Raw genomic sequence first — 15,750 nt, forward strand, 5'->3', positions numbered from 1 at the left:
GCCGCACAGATCACGTACACAAGGAAGGCCTTCCTACATGCAAAACTAAAACATTCTCGGATTCTTTTATTCCTCGCACGTCGTATGACTGGAACCACCTTCTTTCCTAAATTGCCACAATTCTTGACCCTGTATTGTTTCGGATTGCTGTTACCGCTTCTATTGAATGATATATTGTGTTGATCTCTTATTCTAACTTATCTATGTTTGGGTAATGTATTGTTCTCTGCTGTTGTTTGTATTTTCAGTGTTATTATGCATTGCCCACTACCCTCCGTAATGCTTTGCCCTGAGGGTAAAATAAATAAATAAATAATTAAACCAAACAAGCATCAGGAGATCACCTGGCGCAGGTTACAGACACATTCATACCCGAACCCCTACGTATGCTCGTACATTAACCCAGGCAGAGTAAGTCCGTACTGGCACCTGTGCGGCGAGCTAGCTACGCTCAGTCCCATCCTCTTGGACTGTGAGGAGGACCCCCCTGCCCCCCGATCTGCTGTCCTCTTCCTCGCCTTCATCGTGGGAGGAAGTGCTGCTTAGCACTAGCCCGGGTGTGAAACTCCGAGCCGTGGAGCGATCCGGTGACACGTCAACCGGCTGACACACTGAGCTACCTCCCATTCTACTACCGACGTTGAATAGCACACCTTTCTTTTCAGTTCTACATTCTCGTCGCTAACACACCCTCGATCGTTGCCTCACCCACGCGCCTTACCCCTCCTCCCCTTTAAAAGAGCCCTATCTACATATAGTGTACCGAGGAAAGCACATGTTGCCTTGAGAAAGACAAGTCCACTTGTCGAAACGTTGGCTCCTGCTTTTGCCTTGTTCTCGTTTATCTCATCGTCTTGAATTTTCGTCTGCCGCCTTCTCCATGTTTTGCTGTCGTAACCAAAGACGATTACATTTACGTCCGCGAACCATGAATCACCTTACGCTGCGCCACGTCGTCTGCTATACCGAGAGCTCGTACGCATCTGCACTTCCAGAGTACCGAGAGCACTTGAACCGTGAAATCACGCTGAAACGGTCTCGCACCAGCTAAAATCCAAAAGCGCGGTGTAGGTGCCACCCGATGCACTATCAACACAAGGACAAAAGTAGTGCACTCTTTGAACTGGTACAGAAGGTTCAGCCTAATTTAAGAGACCTAACATACGAGTCGGGTGTCGTTCCGCTTTCTGCGAGGCCCCGCTTATATGTGCGTGTATGTTTGCTCCTGTAGTGAGTGTTACATCTGCGAGAGCATGTGGGCGTGCTCGCGTGTTTAGTGCGAGTGGGTGTATTTATCAGTGGTCGCGCGTTCCTGCGTTGTTGTGCCAGAGTGCATGCGCGTGTTAGGGCTCCTGTGTGGGCTGTGTCCCTCTCTGCATATACGTTTGTAATGCGTGCATCCGCACGGGTGTGGCAGTGTTGCAGCGCCTGCGCATGCTTCTGCACCTGTTGTGTCTTTCTATGTGTGGAGCTCAGTGCGTCCATAGTACACATCCACGTTTTGAACGAACAGCGTGTATACATTAGCTCATTGCCATATAGCATAATCACATGACATCTGCCTCTCGCGTTCTGTCTCACCCCTTACATAAATGAGCACCAACAGGATAGAGACATGCTCTCCCTGCTGACCTCACCTCTCTTCTCTTCAATAAAATCTTCTGCTCCTCGTACATCTGTCTATGTGTGCGCGTATTTGTGTGTGCGTACACGTGAGCGGGTTGTATGTTTCCGTGTGGGCCCGTGATTCTGTCTTGAGGCCTGTATTTGTGTCTATTTTCAGGCACGTGCTTTTACATCGGCGCGTATGCTTTTGCGTGTGTGTGAGCTTATATGTGTGCCTGTCTGTTAGTATTTTCTTGAATTACCGCAACTGACAATGAGTGAAAGGAACAAGAGAAGCAAAAAGGAACCGGAGACATTGGGGCCGCTGGAATATCACCTTGCCCAAGCTACCGTGCGACAAACCACCGGCAGCTTGGGAACAGTGCATTACATAAATATAACGAAGGCATGAGAGCATAACGAGGGCAAGTGTGACTGTGTTTGTCTGCGTGCTTCTGTGTTTGGTGTTCGTATGATTCGTTGTGTATGCATGAGGGTGTTTCTGCGTGCGTAAATATGTGCATTCATGAGTTTTGCTTTGTTCTTGTGCGTGTAGGTGCCTGTATGTGCCTTCATTCGCATTGCAAGTGTTGTGGCGTATATGCGACGTAACGACAACATCAAAACTTAATTTTCCACTTTCAAGATGGAGGTGGACTCCGGGAAAAGTCTACCACTGGGTACTTTCTTACACTGCTTTCGCTTATGTCCTCTGGCGGTTCGCGACCACCGAACAGAGTAAGTCAATTACTTGGAGACTTTTCGTTTACCTTTGCATCACTTGCACCCTTGATAAGGCGCGAAAGAGCGTCCTTGGTAAATTTCAAAACCAACCTTTTTTTTTTGCCTGCCTTCCTGTACTTTAGAAAGAATAGAATTTCGGGCCAAAAGGTGATACGTATTTGGAAACGGTGAAGCACAATAGATGGCACAAAAGCAAGACGAGACCCGTTTGTCCCGTCCTTCCCGTCTGTCTCCTGTTCCTTTGGTCCCGTCTATCTTACGCTTCACCGTAGTCAAATACCTTCTTGCATTTCGGCGTGGGTTGGTCGGTCGCTATGTTTATCGCCTCACTACCACAGGCGGACACGGAGAGGAGGTGTGGGAGGGAAGGGGTACGTGTGCCATGATGCAATGATTATATTTATACACCGCCCAGCACGAAACCTTTTTCTCATGCCCTCGCTCTGTTTATGCACTGCATCATTCCCAAGCCGACGGTGCTGGGTCGCGCACTGTGCGACGTTGATACAGAAATATCACGATGACGAAGTATAAGTGCGATGCTTGTCAAGGGAAGAATGGCAGTGAGAGGGGTACGGCACGGGCAAGTACGGCACATATCATAATACAATGGCGTATTCAAGTCGGGCTCTGAGTGAAGTGGCAGTTGTTGTCTGCGTAAAGAAGCGGGCGGCATGCTTAGCATCAAAAACGACGACTATAGCATCAAAGCATTGCAGAAATATCACGCTACCCTTCTCCCCTCCCCACCCCCTCCGAAAGAATGCATTTGCTTTTATTTTTTACAAGTTAAGTGCGGTTCTGTTTCTCATCTGAAGCGTCATATTAAAAACTGCAAATTTCAAACCTTATGGTTCGATACTGCAAAGTTCGGCTACACGAGCTAAGGAACAGGCGTTACTGCAGGTGCTACAATATAATCCTTCATTGTCGCAGAAATTTCAACTTACATCACACTAAAGTGCTGTGTGTAAAACCAGAGATTCAGTGGACATTTCTAACCGCTCAAGGTGACCTATCCATTATGTCTGCTTCCTAGAAAACTTTCTTCTGGAGCATCATTGGACTTACTTCAACGACAGTCCTTTCGGTCTTAAGCAAAAGCAGGTAAGTTATTTGTTTCTCCATGACACTAGGCGTTATGGTAGCGATTCTGAATTCAAAAAGTAGACAATTAGATACGCGAGATACATGCTGAAGTATTGCAATCTCTTACTTACCATGCGCGCCGTATTCTGCGCGTAGCTCGTGTTCGAAAATACCTGTTAGCTCTTTTCCGCAGACAGCCATGGAAATACACTAAACAGGCTTGTCATGCTGGTACAGCGTTTGATGCCGTGATGTTCAATTCCATGCAACTCATATGGCGCCATGTGAATATCGCTCACGCTGTTTCTTTCTGTCTCCTACTTTATTTATTCTGTTCGCCCTTGCTAGTCACTACGAGATCCCCCCTCATTAAGGATTATTCGTGCACAGTGAAAATTAAACAGCCTTTGTGTACGTTAATATGATAAACAATCTGCCTATCTTTCCTGGGTGGCGTGTGTGCTTGCTCGAAGCATCTACTTCTAAACATGTGCTAGCCTCGATCCACAGGGAACCTGAAAAAATATGGTGCAGGTAACCCAGCTTGTGGAAGACGATGCATACATGATTAACAAGCTTGGCACATCGCACTCATTATCTGGCGATAGCTCGCAGCATCCTTAGATATCTGACCTGGCAAAGGTCATCGTCCTTCAACGAACGTCGTGAGCGCAAAACAAAATGTGTCTGCTCATTTCATGTGGCATTCTTAAATTTCAAAAAATTTATAGGACGCTGTAGTGAGTGACTCCGGAAATTTGGACGACCCGGGGTTTGCCAACGCGCACCTAAGTCCAAGTAGACGGGTGTTTTCGCAATTCGCCCCCATCGAAATGCGGCCGCCGTGGCCTGGATTCAGTCCCGCGACCTAGTGCTTACCAGCCCAACTCCATAGCCACTAAGCAACCGCGGCGGGTCATGTGGCATTCTTGTCGCCACAGAACGGCGGAAATGCAAGCTCTCGCGAAAAAGGCTCACTGCACGAGTGCCTGTGCGAGTGCCATTTGGCGATAGAGATAATTCACTACAATTATGGCAGCTCCTCAGTGTCTGAAACTATCGTCGAGCTCACCCTGCCAGTTACCTATAGATGTCACTGTTGAAGCAAAAAGTAAGATTATTGGTTTCTCAGAGAAATTTCCCAGCGAACTTCAAAGCTAAATCTGCTGTCAGCCATGTGCACTTCATGAAAATACTACTATTTTCTATGTCTAGACATGTATAACAGCGATTGGCCTATAGAAGTCTGTGCAAGGCCTTCATGCCGATGACGACACTGGGTTTCCGTGCCGGAGTATACTTGCGGAGACGAATTTTTGCCAAGCGCTGTTACCTTGTGTTCTAAGTTGCCATCTTTGCGTCTGAGGTGGCTATGCCGACATGTGCTTCCAACTAGCGAAATAGCATAATTCTAGTTTTGTCCCGCAGCCCTTTTAGCAGTGAAGACCTACCGATCATTACGTAGATAAGGTTTACTAATATTATCACTCATTCGCTTACCTTGACAAACAATAGCTGCCGCGGTATTAAATTAGTCAGATCAGGTAGTAGTGATGTCAAGCAAACGCAGTCATTTCTATACGTAGCTCCATAACCAATTTGGCAAGAACATAAAGTGGTGCGGTATTTAGTTGTTAAACTGAACGTGTGCAATGCCAGGCACCGCGAGAGTCTGACGGACACCCATGTAGACATTAGTGCAACCTCTAGGTCATCCGTGTAGAAGCATATCTATTGAATGTATTTTTAAATGCATGTGTGCTGTGTGTTTACGCCATAACCGATAGATGGATGTAGAAGTAGAGATAGAGATAGAGGGTGGATGTCTGACTTTCCCTTTATTCAACCGATAGATGACAAGTTTCCTTATTCATTAAAATTCATATTTAGTAACAATGTTTTATCCGGCCCCGTAGGACGCTGTCAACTGGGAATGGCAGACCACAAAGTACGTCATGGCCAATGCGTGGATGTGGTATCTGCTGCATCCCGTACTAGGTCGGGTGACAGCCTGCGTCGCACCGTCGGTAAGCACTGACAAACTTCAAACACAGTTTGCAACGCAGGTGAACTTTTTGGTAATTCAGTGATACGTAACCATAGGTGTTTAGGTTTTGGCCAACCAAGAAACAGGGAGGTTTCCGCAATGCCCCATTGAAACTTACCACAATACTAGGAAGATATAGTACTGAAACAGCGCTTAAACACATCTCCACCTAAAAATGGCGTCACCGCAAACAACGATGTGACTCGTAATTACTAGATAGTACCTTGTAGCACACGGCATTGCAGGCATCTGGTCAAACGTAGCTTCCTAACGGGCAAGATGAAAGCATATGTCCAAAAAGTTGTTCCAGATTTGATGTTACCGGACCGCTAACATGTTACTTACGAACACTGTTGTACAGACCGTTACTGACAATAATGGCCTAGTGGGACATCTTGTTTGACTCCACTTTTGCCCTGTTAGTACTGCAAGTCTCAAAAAGCAATACTGCACTGGGCTTAGTGGTCTTAGAGAGCTGTACTTGAGGTCTGGCTCGCATTCGCTGGTAATGTGGTAATGCAGGTTACTGTATGTGTTATGCGTGGCGAAACTTCAAAGTGTTGTGTTTATTATGAGCCTTACAAGTATGAAATACTCGTTTTCGCCCTACTTTATGCGGAATAGAAGACACGTATCATGTTTCACCAGTGTATTCGGTGCAATAAAAGAGACCCCTTGTTCGAGCAAGTGTTTTTGCGGAGAATGAATGATTTGAATGGCAAAGTTCGAGGCTTCTGGGCTATTTACGTCATTTGTAGTAAGTTGCTTATTCCAGCTCTCCAGACCATTATCGATGTGTTTTACGAGTAGCGTATAGTTTATCCCACTGTACTGGCTCAACTGAATCACCACAATGAATTTGTTGAAAATAGGGGAAACGTTATGGCTGATATTTATCCAAAGCATGGGGTGAATTATGACTTTTGGGAAAATTTACTTGGCCGGTGCTCCAATCCCATCATGGCTGTTATCCACAATATTTCTTATGACTTTGGCAAAACGTTATGTCCCTGCGTGCGTGTGTGTGCGTTCGGTTTCTACTGCAAGTCAAACAAATCGATAAATGAATGACCAACCAACCGTTTTATTGACTCTGGTTGATGAATGACTCAATAGATTCCTCAGTCTGTAAGTAATTCAGTGAATTAGTCACTTCCTCATTTAGTCAACCTCCCTTCGCCATTTTCTTAGTCTTCATTCTTTTTCAATGCCTATTCCTACAACAGAGTCGCCAAACATATCACTTCTAAATTTAGCTTGCATATAACGTTATTCCTTTGCCGTGAATAATATAAATGTGTGCATTAAGGTCGAAGAAAATGTCTCCCTTTCTTTAAGGTGAAAATTCTGAAACCAATCCTAGTTACATTTCCCCTTCAGACCATGCTTCCAGATCTTGACAGTGTAGAAAAATTTGCCCAATGACAAATAAAAAGAAGTTACCGCAATGCACTACTCAGCACAGAAATAAATTGAGACACTACATGGCAAATGTTTATGAAATGTTGTTTATGCAATTCCTTCGGGGCTGAGGTCGCCGGTATATAGGCCAAATGGGGAGATGTTTCAACGAGCGGGCCGGGAGTAGTACTCTTAACGTATGTAATAGGACAGATGACTTTCTGGCTGAACATTACTAGCTGGGCGGCTGCAAGCCGATATTTTACGACACTAAATTTATGAGGAAAGCAAGAGATGGGACCGAGTGAGGAATCGTAGAAGCTTTCTTTATTAAAAGATGGGTGGAGAACTGCGTGAGCGAGCCATCCATTCTTTTAATGACGTTCAGATCGAGTTACTTGAAGGTTTTGTTTAGGTCGCAAATGTTGCACCCCTTCTATGTATTTTTTTTTTTTTTGCGTTTTCGACACAGACGCCTGCTCAAGCCAAGAGTGTAGATACGTTGTTCTGTGCACATGTTCCCTGTTTTCATTATTATTTTTTTCTGCGTAGTCACTTCGCCTTAGCATTCAGCATTGAGAAACCTGGCGATAGAAAACTAAGTTCAATGCACATATCTTGTTACTGTATTTATGGATTTAGCAATATGTTACTAATCATCTGCAGTATCTTTTTTTCGGTTGATCACGTGTGACTATATATGTGATAACCGTGGCGTCACATGACAAGCCTTCGCGCATAAACAGGCCTGTTTCAGTGCAAACAAAACCAGTTGTTAGCCGTTGTCACGTGGATTGTGTTCCTTCGTATCCGTCTCTGTCGCGCTGCGGCTTTTGAATTGAACGTGTTGCCAGGGGTACTGCATAACTATGTCCGCAGCCTGGCAGCCCCTATATGGGAATGCTCCTCACATCAGGTGCTTTAAGTAACATTTCAGGTTCTAATCTTTTTTCGAATTTTGCACCGTCCTGTGCGCCGTCTAGGATATAACAGTAACCTTCATCACATGCATATTCTATCTTTCCCTCGTTTAACTTAAGTCGCATATGCACCCAAAAATCCTAAAAGACCGAAAGACCAACCAGCATTCCTACGTAAACTCCTAATTCCCCTCCTCACTGCCTCGTCGCTAACCTTCTCGCAGCTGGTTTCCGTCTTCTACGCTGCCTACTCCTTCCTGTTCGTCACCTTCACCTTCGGCTGGGAGGTGGCTCTGCTGTTCGTGGGACAACATGCCGCGTTCTACGCCGTGGCGACACTGCGCATCCCAGCGCTTTGCTACGTGGCTGCTGCTCTGATCCACTTCCAAAAGTTTTTCATTCCTTTCGATGCATTCGATGTGAGTCACTCAACTACCCTGTTTGCAGCATAAGCCTTGTAACTCTTGTATTTTCGTCTCATGCAGTACAACAATTACGATGTATTGTCGATGTTTATTAACTGCAAGAAGAAAAGGTTTACTACTGAAATGCCCGCCATCCGAATATTGTATCTGAGGACGATACACTAAAATCGAGAGAAACCTTGATTACCAAAAATACAAATATACAAGACCTAATCATAATATCTGAGAAGAAAGGAAAACATCCATGTAGTATGTTTAAAGACATTAGAAACAGTTGGTAATATGAGCAGCAATCTAATTGTTAAGTTGAGCCCGCCCATGACTTCTAACACGCATGAGTAGTTTTATGCTGAAATCAAGATTTCACAGAAAAACACCTAACGAGCCAGTGACAGGGAAATGTTATAACCTTCAAGTGAGATATTCGAAAATTCCTACCAGAGCACAAATATTACGCGGGTAAAATATTCTTTCAAAACTTTATCTGCTCTATAGCAAAGTAAAGCGGTAGAAAAATACTGTATAAAATAAAGGTCAATTATTTTTCATTTTATATCTCATATCTCTTGTATATATTATATTTTGTATCTTTATAAACCAGTATTTTTTAATCCAAAGCATTTTAAAGCAATTTATTTTTTCTGTAACTAGGCCATTTTAGAACAGCAAAAGTTTACATAACTTGCTAGGTTGAATGTTGAATGTCGCCTTGAAGAAGACAAGTCCACTTGTCGAAACGTTGGCTCAAGGAGTACAGAACGCTTACGTAAATACTTTGGAAAATATCTACAGAGGTTCTACAGCGACGTTACTTCTACTCAATAAACGCAGGATGATACCTATGAAGAAAGGGATCAGACAGGGAGACACAGTCTCTCCAATGCTATTCACTGCGTGCTTAGAAGAAGTATTCAAGTTATTGAACTGGGAAGGCTTAGGAGTAAACATCGACGGCGAATAATTCAACAACTTTCGGTTTGCCGATGACATTGTTCTATTCGGCAACAATGCAGACGAGTTACAAGAAATGATTGCGGACCTTAACAGAGAGAGTGTAAGAGTGGGGTTGAAGATTAATATGCAGACGACAAAGATAATAATGAATAGCCGGGAAAGGTAACAAGAGTTCAGGATCACCAGTCAGCCTCTACAGTCTGTGAAGGAGTACGTTTACCTATGTCAATTACTCACAGGGAACCCTGATCATGAGAGAAAAATTTACAGATGGATAAAAATGGGTTAGAGCGCATAGATTATTAGCCCCGTACTGGAAGCTTACCATTATCATCGAAAAGGAAGACGTACAACAGTGCATTTTACCGGTGCTGACATATGGGGCAGAAACTTGGAGAGACCACCAAAGAAGTTTCAGAACAAGTTGACGACCGCGAAAAGAGGGATGGAACGAAGAATGCTAGGCATAACGTTACGATACAGAAAGAAAGCGGTTTGGATCAGAGAGCAAACGGGGATAGCCGCTGATATGCTAATTGACATTAGGAGAAAAAATGTGGAGCTGGGCAGGACGTGTAATGCGTATAGGTTAGCTAACCAGTGGACGATTGGGGTTAAAAAATGCGTGCCAAGGGAAGGGAAGTGTAGTCGAGGACGGCAGAAGACTAGGTGGGGCGACGAAATTAGGAAATTCGCGGGCGCTAGCTTGAATCGGTTGGCGCAGGATTTGAATATAGCAGAGAGAGGCTTTCGTCCTGCAGTGGACATAAATTAGGCTGAGGATGATAACGACTGTGAAAGTGCGTCCTGCAATTGATCATTGCTATATAAGTGTGCTCTAAGTAAAAAGCATCCCATGCAGTGCTTCATTTCTCCTACAGCCTACATGCTGGCGATGATGTCGGGCGCAGCCCAGTAAAGGTGGTCGCAACACTTGTCGCTCCATGAGGATGTAGGTTCCTGGATATTGGTGAGACTTCCGGAACAACATCGGGCATAAAAAACTAAAGACGTTATTTACTGTTCTCAGCAACGCAAAGAGCAGTTCTGCAGCAGAATGTCGAGGATGGCGTTCCTATCGCGTGCCATCTGCGCAAGGGCTTTATTGCGCTGCGCTCAGCTTTTCACACACTTGCTGTCTAGGGTGACTCCACAAGACGTAGCAAATCGTGCACTCTGAAAGCACAAAGATAAAGAGGACTTTGTGATTGTTATGACAAAGTGTGCCGCCCCCATCGCAAGATTTCTTTCTTTTTGTCCTCCAGTACATGTACTCCAGGTACGGCCTGATGCCCTACATGGCCGCCTACGTCACCTTCCATTGGAACATCTTGCGTGGCCTAAGCTTCAGTGTGGACTACGTTCAAGCCGAGCGCGAGAGGATCGCCGGGGACAGACAGCGCAGATTTCCACCATACTGGAAGACACTGGGCTACCTGTTGTACCTGCCCATGGTCTACCTGGGGCCACCACAGAGGTACAACGACTACATAACCCAGGTATGTCACAGTTGTAAGCACATTGATGCATAGTTTTGGAAACATTTAGACGAAGCAGCGTTCCCGGACGAAAAAATGCTGGAGAATTGTCGTATGTATAGAATCAGCACACCAATTACTAAATAACAAATTACTGTGTAACTAAGCTACAACTGTAATACCTGGTGTAGTACAATTGGTTTTCTTGTTTCCTGTGTACAAACGTACTCTCCATGGCCAGCAATAAAAGTTAACGCGTATTTTCTAGATTTCCTTGATTCGAAACGCCGTTCAGACATTTTAGGGCGGAATATGTGTATAAATGCCCGTTTGGTTTTATGGGACGCGCTCTAGATTCTTTTTTTCTGCATGCACAGAGAGACAAAAAAGAACAGACAGCAGGCGTAGTCCACGTTAATGCAATCAAAATAAAACAAGTAGATAATCGACTTCGTACATAGCACTCACGGCAAGTGTTTCCACCAGTAAAAGTTGCGGTTGTATAAAGCTGCAGCTGCAGGAGAGGCAGTCAGGGGCAATTTAATGCTATCGCATTCTGTTCTTCAAGACCAAGCTTAAGTGTCTGCCAAGTTTTTTTTACAGCTCGCATGATTCCCACACAGCGCCCACTTTTAGGAGCGACTCTCCAAACAACCTCGGGCCTAGTCGCGAGAACATTCTCTCAGTCTGTTCGCGAGAAATATTCGTGTGCCCTTCTGCGCAGTTGGACAAGCCGAAACCCAGCTGCACGCCTCGGGTGATTGCGGCTGCCATCGCGAGATTGCTTCATTCCGGGGCCCACTACCTCCTCATGGAACTCATGAGCCACTTCTTCTACGGGTAAGGGCACGGGTTGGAATAAAGTTAACTATATTTCTTAGCTCTGACCAATGTCGTTTTGAAATTCCTAGTAGGCATTTCGACAATATGAAGGCCCAATGTGTTGAACACTCTAGGTACATTACGTGAATTACTTGAGTAGAGTTACTACCTAGAGATACATGGTACAAGCATGGGTAGGCCTTTTGCACCAACCTACGCGAACATATTTATGAGGATTCTAGAAACAGATCCAATCGCGCTGCACTGACAAGCCCCGCACATACCTACGATACATAGACGACACATTTATAATATGGGGACATGGTCAAGACAGTCTAGAAAATATGTAGCATTGCCAAACTCTTTTCAACCAACAATAAAATTCACATCAGAATCTTCAACTGAGCGCATAAACTTTGTGTACACAGCAATATACATTGACAATGGCGGGCTAAAGACAACGCTGTATAGGAAACCTTTCGACAAACAACAGTACCTAGAATATACGAGCCACCATCCCAGACATTGCAAACAAGGCATCTTTAAAGGCAAACAAAGCCGCAAGCCTACGTCGCATTTGCGTTGAAAACCAAGACTACATAGAGAGACTCGATCACCTTAAAGGAACCCTATCAAACAGGAACCACGCAAACAGTGACCTTCAAAAAGCCTACACTGTTTCAACCAAACTTGATCGAGCCGAGGTCCTCAAGCCCCGCCCGAGGACCACAAGAACAACAACGCCTCTTCTTACTACTAAATTCTCAAACGCACTCCCAAACGTAAATAACATCCTCAGTAAATACTACCCAATTCTCACCAGCAACCAGAAACTTCATAAGATTTTTTCCGACCCTCCCAGAGTAGCCTACAGACGCAACACTAACTTTAAAGATATTCTTGTGAATGCCAAACTAAGGACGAAGACGAAGTTGAGAACAGTCCCTGTGGCCGCCCCAAGTGCTCTACATGCAAACATATTCAATTCACTAGTACAGTAAAAAGTGAAGCGTTGAATTACTCACACAAGGTAACTTCGGGTTTCACCTGCACATCAAGCAACGTAGTCTACTGTCTATAATGTACCGGTTGTAGTAAACAACACATAGGTGAGACTGGACAATAAATTCACACAAGACTCAATGGTCACCGTGCGGATACAAAACACAATTTACCTAAAGCAGTAGCTAGCCACTTCAATGAACATGGTCATATATTCGACAAAGCATGGCTCTATATACTACAAACAAATTTCCGTTGACTTCTTGAAAGGAAATCACACCTCATACACAAGTTTATTTGCCTACACCCGACGGGCATTAATTTGGCACGTAGCAACTTAGAATTTCTAAAAGCGGTAACTTAAATCTGAAATTCTATTATCATCAACCAAGGCACAAAACACATTATGCCACCAGATAACCTCAATTTTTAACCTCACCTATACCTCCATTTCGAAAATTTTGTTCATGCCTACTACTCAATTTAATATACTCTTTCATGTTTTTATGTTTATATCAACTGTACGACCCCCTTTTCCCAAGTACACGTGCCCGCGCCCGTTTATGCGCACGTCACCCTCCTGTTTGTTATTCCGGTTTCAGTTCTCCCCACCCCTTTTTTTCTGTTTTAATTATATATTTGTTTGAAACACCCTCGCCAACACATTCCAAAGTCCCAAACGCCAGTATACCTTTTTCGGCGCCTCAGCCACACAGGGTATCAGCCTTTCTGTATACCGCCGTAAAGACACCTATGTTGAGCTACTGCGGCTAAAGTCCCTTGAAAGACCCTGCCGCTGCCTTCCAGTTACCCCATGCATTGCACCCCAGACTCCTTGTCGTAATCTTAACTCCTTCGAGATTACTCGACGCATTGGTGCTACGCTACTAAAGTCACTCTTTCAACTGATTTGTTTTTGGGTCTTTTTTGTTACTCGCGCACTGACCGCCTGACCGGCTCTTCTAAAGCCACAAAAACAAGCCGCCAACGACACCCCTGAATGCTCCCTAACCTCTCGCTTCCCCAACACCCTCCCATGCCCCTCGTCTTATTTTGTTGTTCTTTCTTTCTTTTTTTCCTTATTGGTGTGCCCCCTTTTTTCTCTTCTTTTCTGTCTTTTCTTTTCTCGCTACCTTCCCACTCTCCCGCTCTTGTCCCCTCGTCTTGGGAACCATGGTCACAGACGTCAGGCGACAGCGCTCATTCTCTTTGAAGTCTTTCCCTTTACAATCAGCCGCCACTGACAACAACCGCATGTGACGTCACTGCACTAACCCTTTAAACCTAACATGCCGAAGATGACGAGGCCGCCTTTGACGAAGATAGGTCCTCCTATCGAAACGTTGGTCAGCTTTTCTGAGGCACCTTATTCCTGTTTATAACCTTATTACCTGCATTGGTTCTTCTCATTTCAATACGAAACATACCTTGCCCCTACCCTACGTATAGACAGTAGGTAAAAGATACGAAAAATTGTGACCAAGGTTTTGTCACTCGCTAATAAAGAAAAACTGCCCTACAAGCGGGAACCTCAGTTAGTTTCCTTTAGAAGATAAGGAGGGCGCGATGAGCCGTAAGTGGGAGCCCAGCAAACATCATCTGGTTTGAGCGTTTGATCCTTTACAATTGAGCTGCTGATGCAGCTGTCTTCCCGTCGACTTCTTGATGTATTATCTTTTTAATTTTTGCATGTGTACTAGATCAAGTCCTGGCATCGTTTGCCAGTGCCACACATGGCCACGGCAGCAGATGTGAAACATCCTTTCAACCACAGGCGTCACATATAAGGTGGACGTATAGGAGCATAGCCTAGCGGATAACAAAAAAAAAAGCTCGAGCACGAGATACATAATAATTTCTTTTTCCTTATATGGCCTCGCAGTTCGGCGATGTCCAACTTGGCCTGGATGGGGGAGAAACTGGATCTCGCCAGCCTGGCAGGCTACGGCCTATCTCTAGAATTTCGTTACTACGTGTCCTACCTATTTACGTACGGCTTTGCCGGTGCCCTGGCCAAAGCAGAAGGCATCGAGGTCCCGGAAACTGCACCCTGCATAGCCAGGCTGCACCGGTGCTCGCGTTTCTGGAGGTAAGCGAGACTTTTGATTGCACATACCACCCTTCTTCACTGCGGCACTTTCCCTTAAGGTTACATTAAAGAGTGTCGGCCTGTTTGTATACACATTACAGTTTTCGAAATATACTAATGTACACTGGAGACGTCTACGACAGCGGCAGTGCTAGTAGCCAGTAGCACCGTAATAGGACATGGTTGTTTCCACAGACAGGGGGAAAAAGTTTGTGGCTTTACGTGACAAAACCACTATCTGATTTTGAGGAACGCTGCGAGTAGGGAAACTCAGGACTAATTTTTACCGCGTGAGGTTCTTTAACGCGCACTTGGACCTAAGTACATACGAGTTTTCTTCTGTCTTTTTTTTTTTTTTACCTTTCACCGCCATAGAAATCAGGATCCGTGCCCGGGACCGAACAAGCACTTTCGAGCTCAGCAGCTCAACTAAGCCAAGGTTCCAGTAGAATTTAACTATGCGTAATGAATTCATTATTCACTGCTAGTTGTTACCGCCGACGCATCTGCGAACTATAAAGAACATGGTCGTTGCAATTATAATGCTGAGCACTCTGGTTAGAGTCACGGTGACGAGTTGTCGCCACCAACGTTGCACTGCCCATTGGGCTCTCTGGTGTTCCGCTGTTCCGTAAGCTGCAATACGTTTACAGAGAAGCCGAAACTCTATATTTGTCATCAATCCAACTAACGGAACGCCATAACGAAAACCATTTGGCGCGACGACAATAGTGTCAATCTCAAACACGCTCCAAACGAATGATTGCTTCTGCGGGCAGGCCTAATGCATGAATAAGCCTTAAGCAGCGGAGATCGATCGAAGACGGTGGCCTTGGCTTCTGTATAGGGCGTTCTATCTTATTCCTCTGGAGCAATGAAGGAACAGGAGTTGTAAGATATATTATAAATGGCTCGTGGCACTTCTCGAATCTCTGACAGCGTTCTTGCAGAGTTTTCGGCGTCGGATGGCGATGCATCGTTCATGATGGGTATGGCCATCGCCTATCGTTTTTGCTTGAGGCCTGTTCATGCGTTTGGTCTGCGTGCTGTATCGATCATTCGTTACTTGGTAGCATGTCTTAGGTCACCAATGTCCATCAGTGCCAGCACCTAGTGGCTTGATAGCTTTTCCAATCTCGAGCGCCCGTCTTTGTAGCCCAGGAAAAAACGAAAC

At 45.0% G+C, this 15,750-nt stretch overlaps 1 protein-coding gene across 1 annotated transcript in view; it reads left to right on the forward strand.

Annotated features, from left to right (window-relative positions):
- LOC126534303 (protein-cysteine N-palmitoyltransferase Rasp-like) overlaps nucleotides 1-15,750 on the forward strand; it is a 41,137-nt gene that overhangs the window by 9,399 nt on the left and 15,988 nt on the right. The window contains exons 2-8 of the mRNA XM_050181576.2: nucleotides 2,252-2,343; nucleotides 3,389-3,456; nucleotides 5,355-5,465; nucleotides 8,031-8,225; nucleotides 10,451-10,684; nucleotides 11,388-11,503; nucleotides 14,370-14,576. Coding sequence (XP_050037533.1) covers nucleotides 2,252-2,343; nucleotides 3,389-3,456; nucleotides 5,355-5,465; nucleotides 8,031-8,225; nucleotides 10,451-10,684; nucleotides 11,388-11,503; nucleotides 14,370-14,576 — 1,023 coding nt within the window. The remainder of the gene's footprint in view (nucleotides 1-2,251; nucleotides 2,344-3,388; nucleotides 3,457-5,354; nucleotides 5,466-8,030; nucleotides 8,226-10,450; nucleotides 10,685-11,387; nucleotides 11,504-14,369; nucleotides 14,577-15,750) is intronic.

Source organism: Dermacentor andersoni, chromosome 7 (genome assembly GCF_023375885.2).
Source record: "Dermacentor andersoni chromosome 7, qqDerAnde1_hic_scaffold, whole genome shotgun sequence".
Classification (NCBI taxonomy): Eukaryota; Metazoa; Arthropoda; class Arachnida; order Ixodida; family Ixodidae; genus Dermacentor; species Dermacentor andersoni.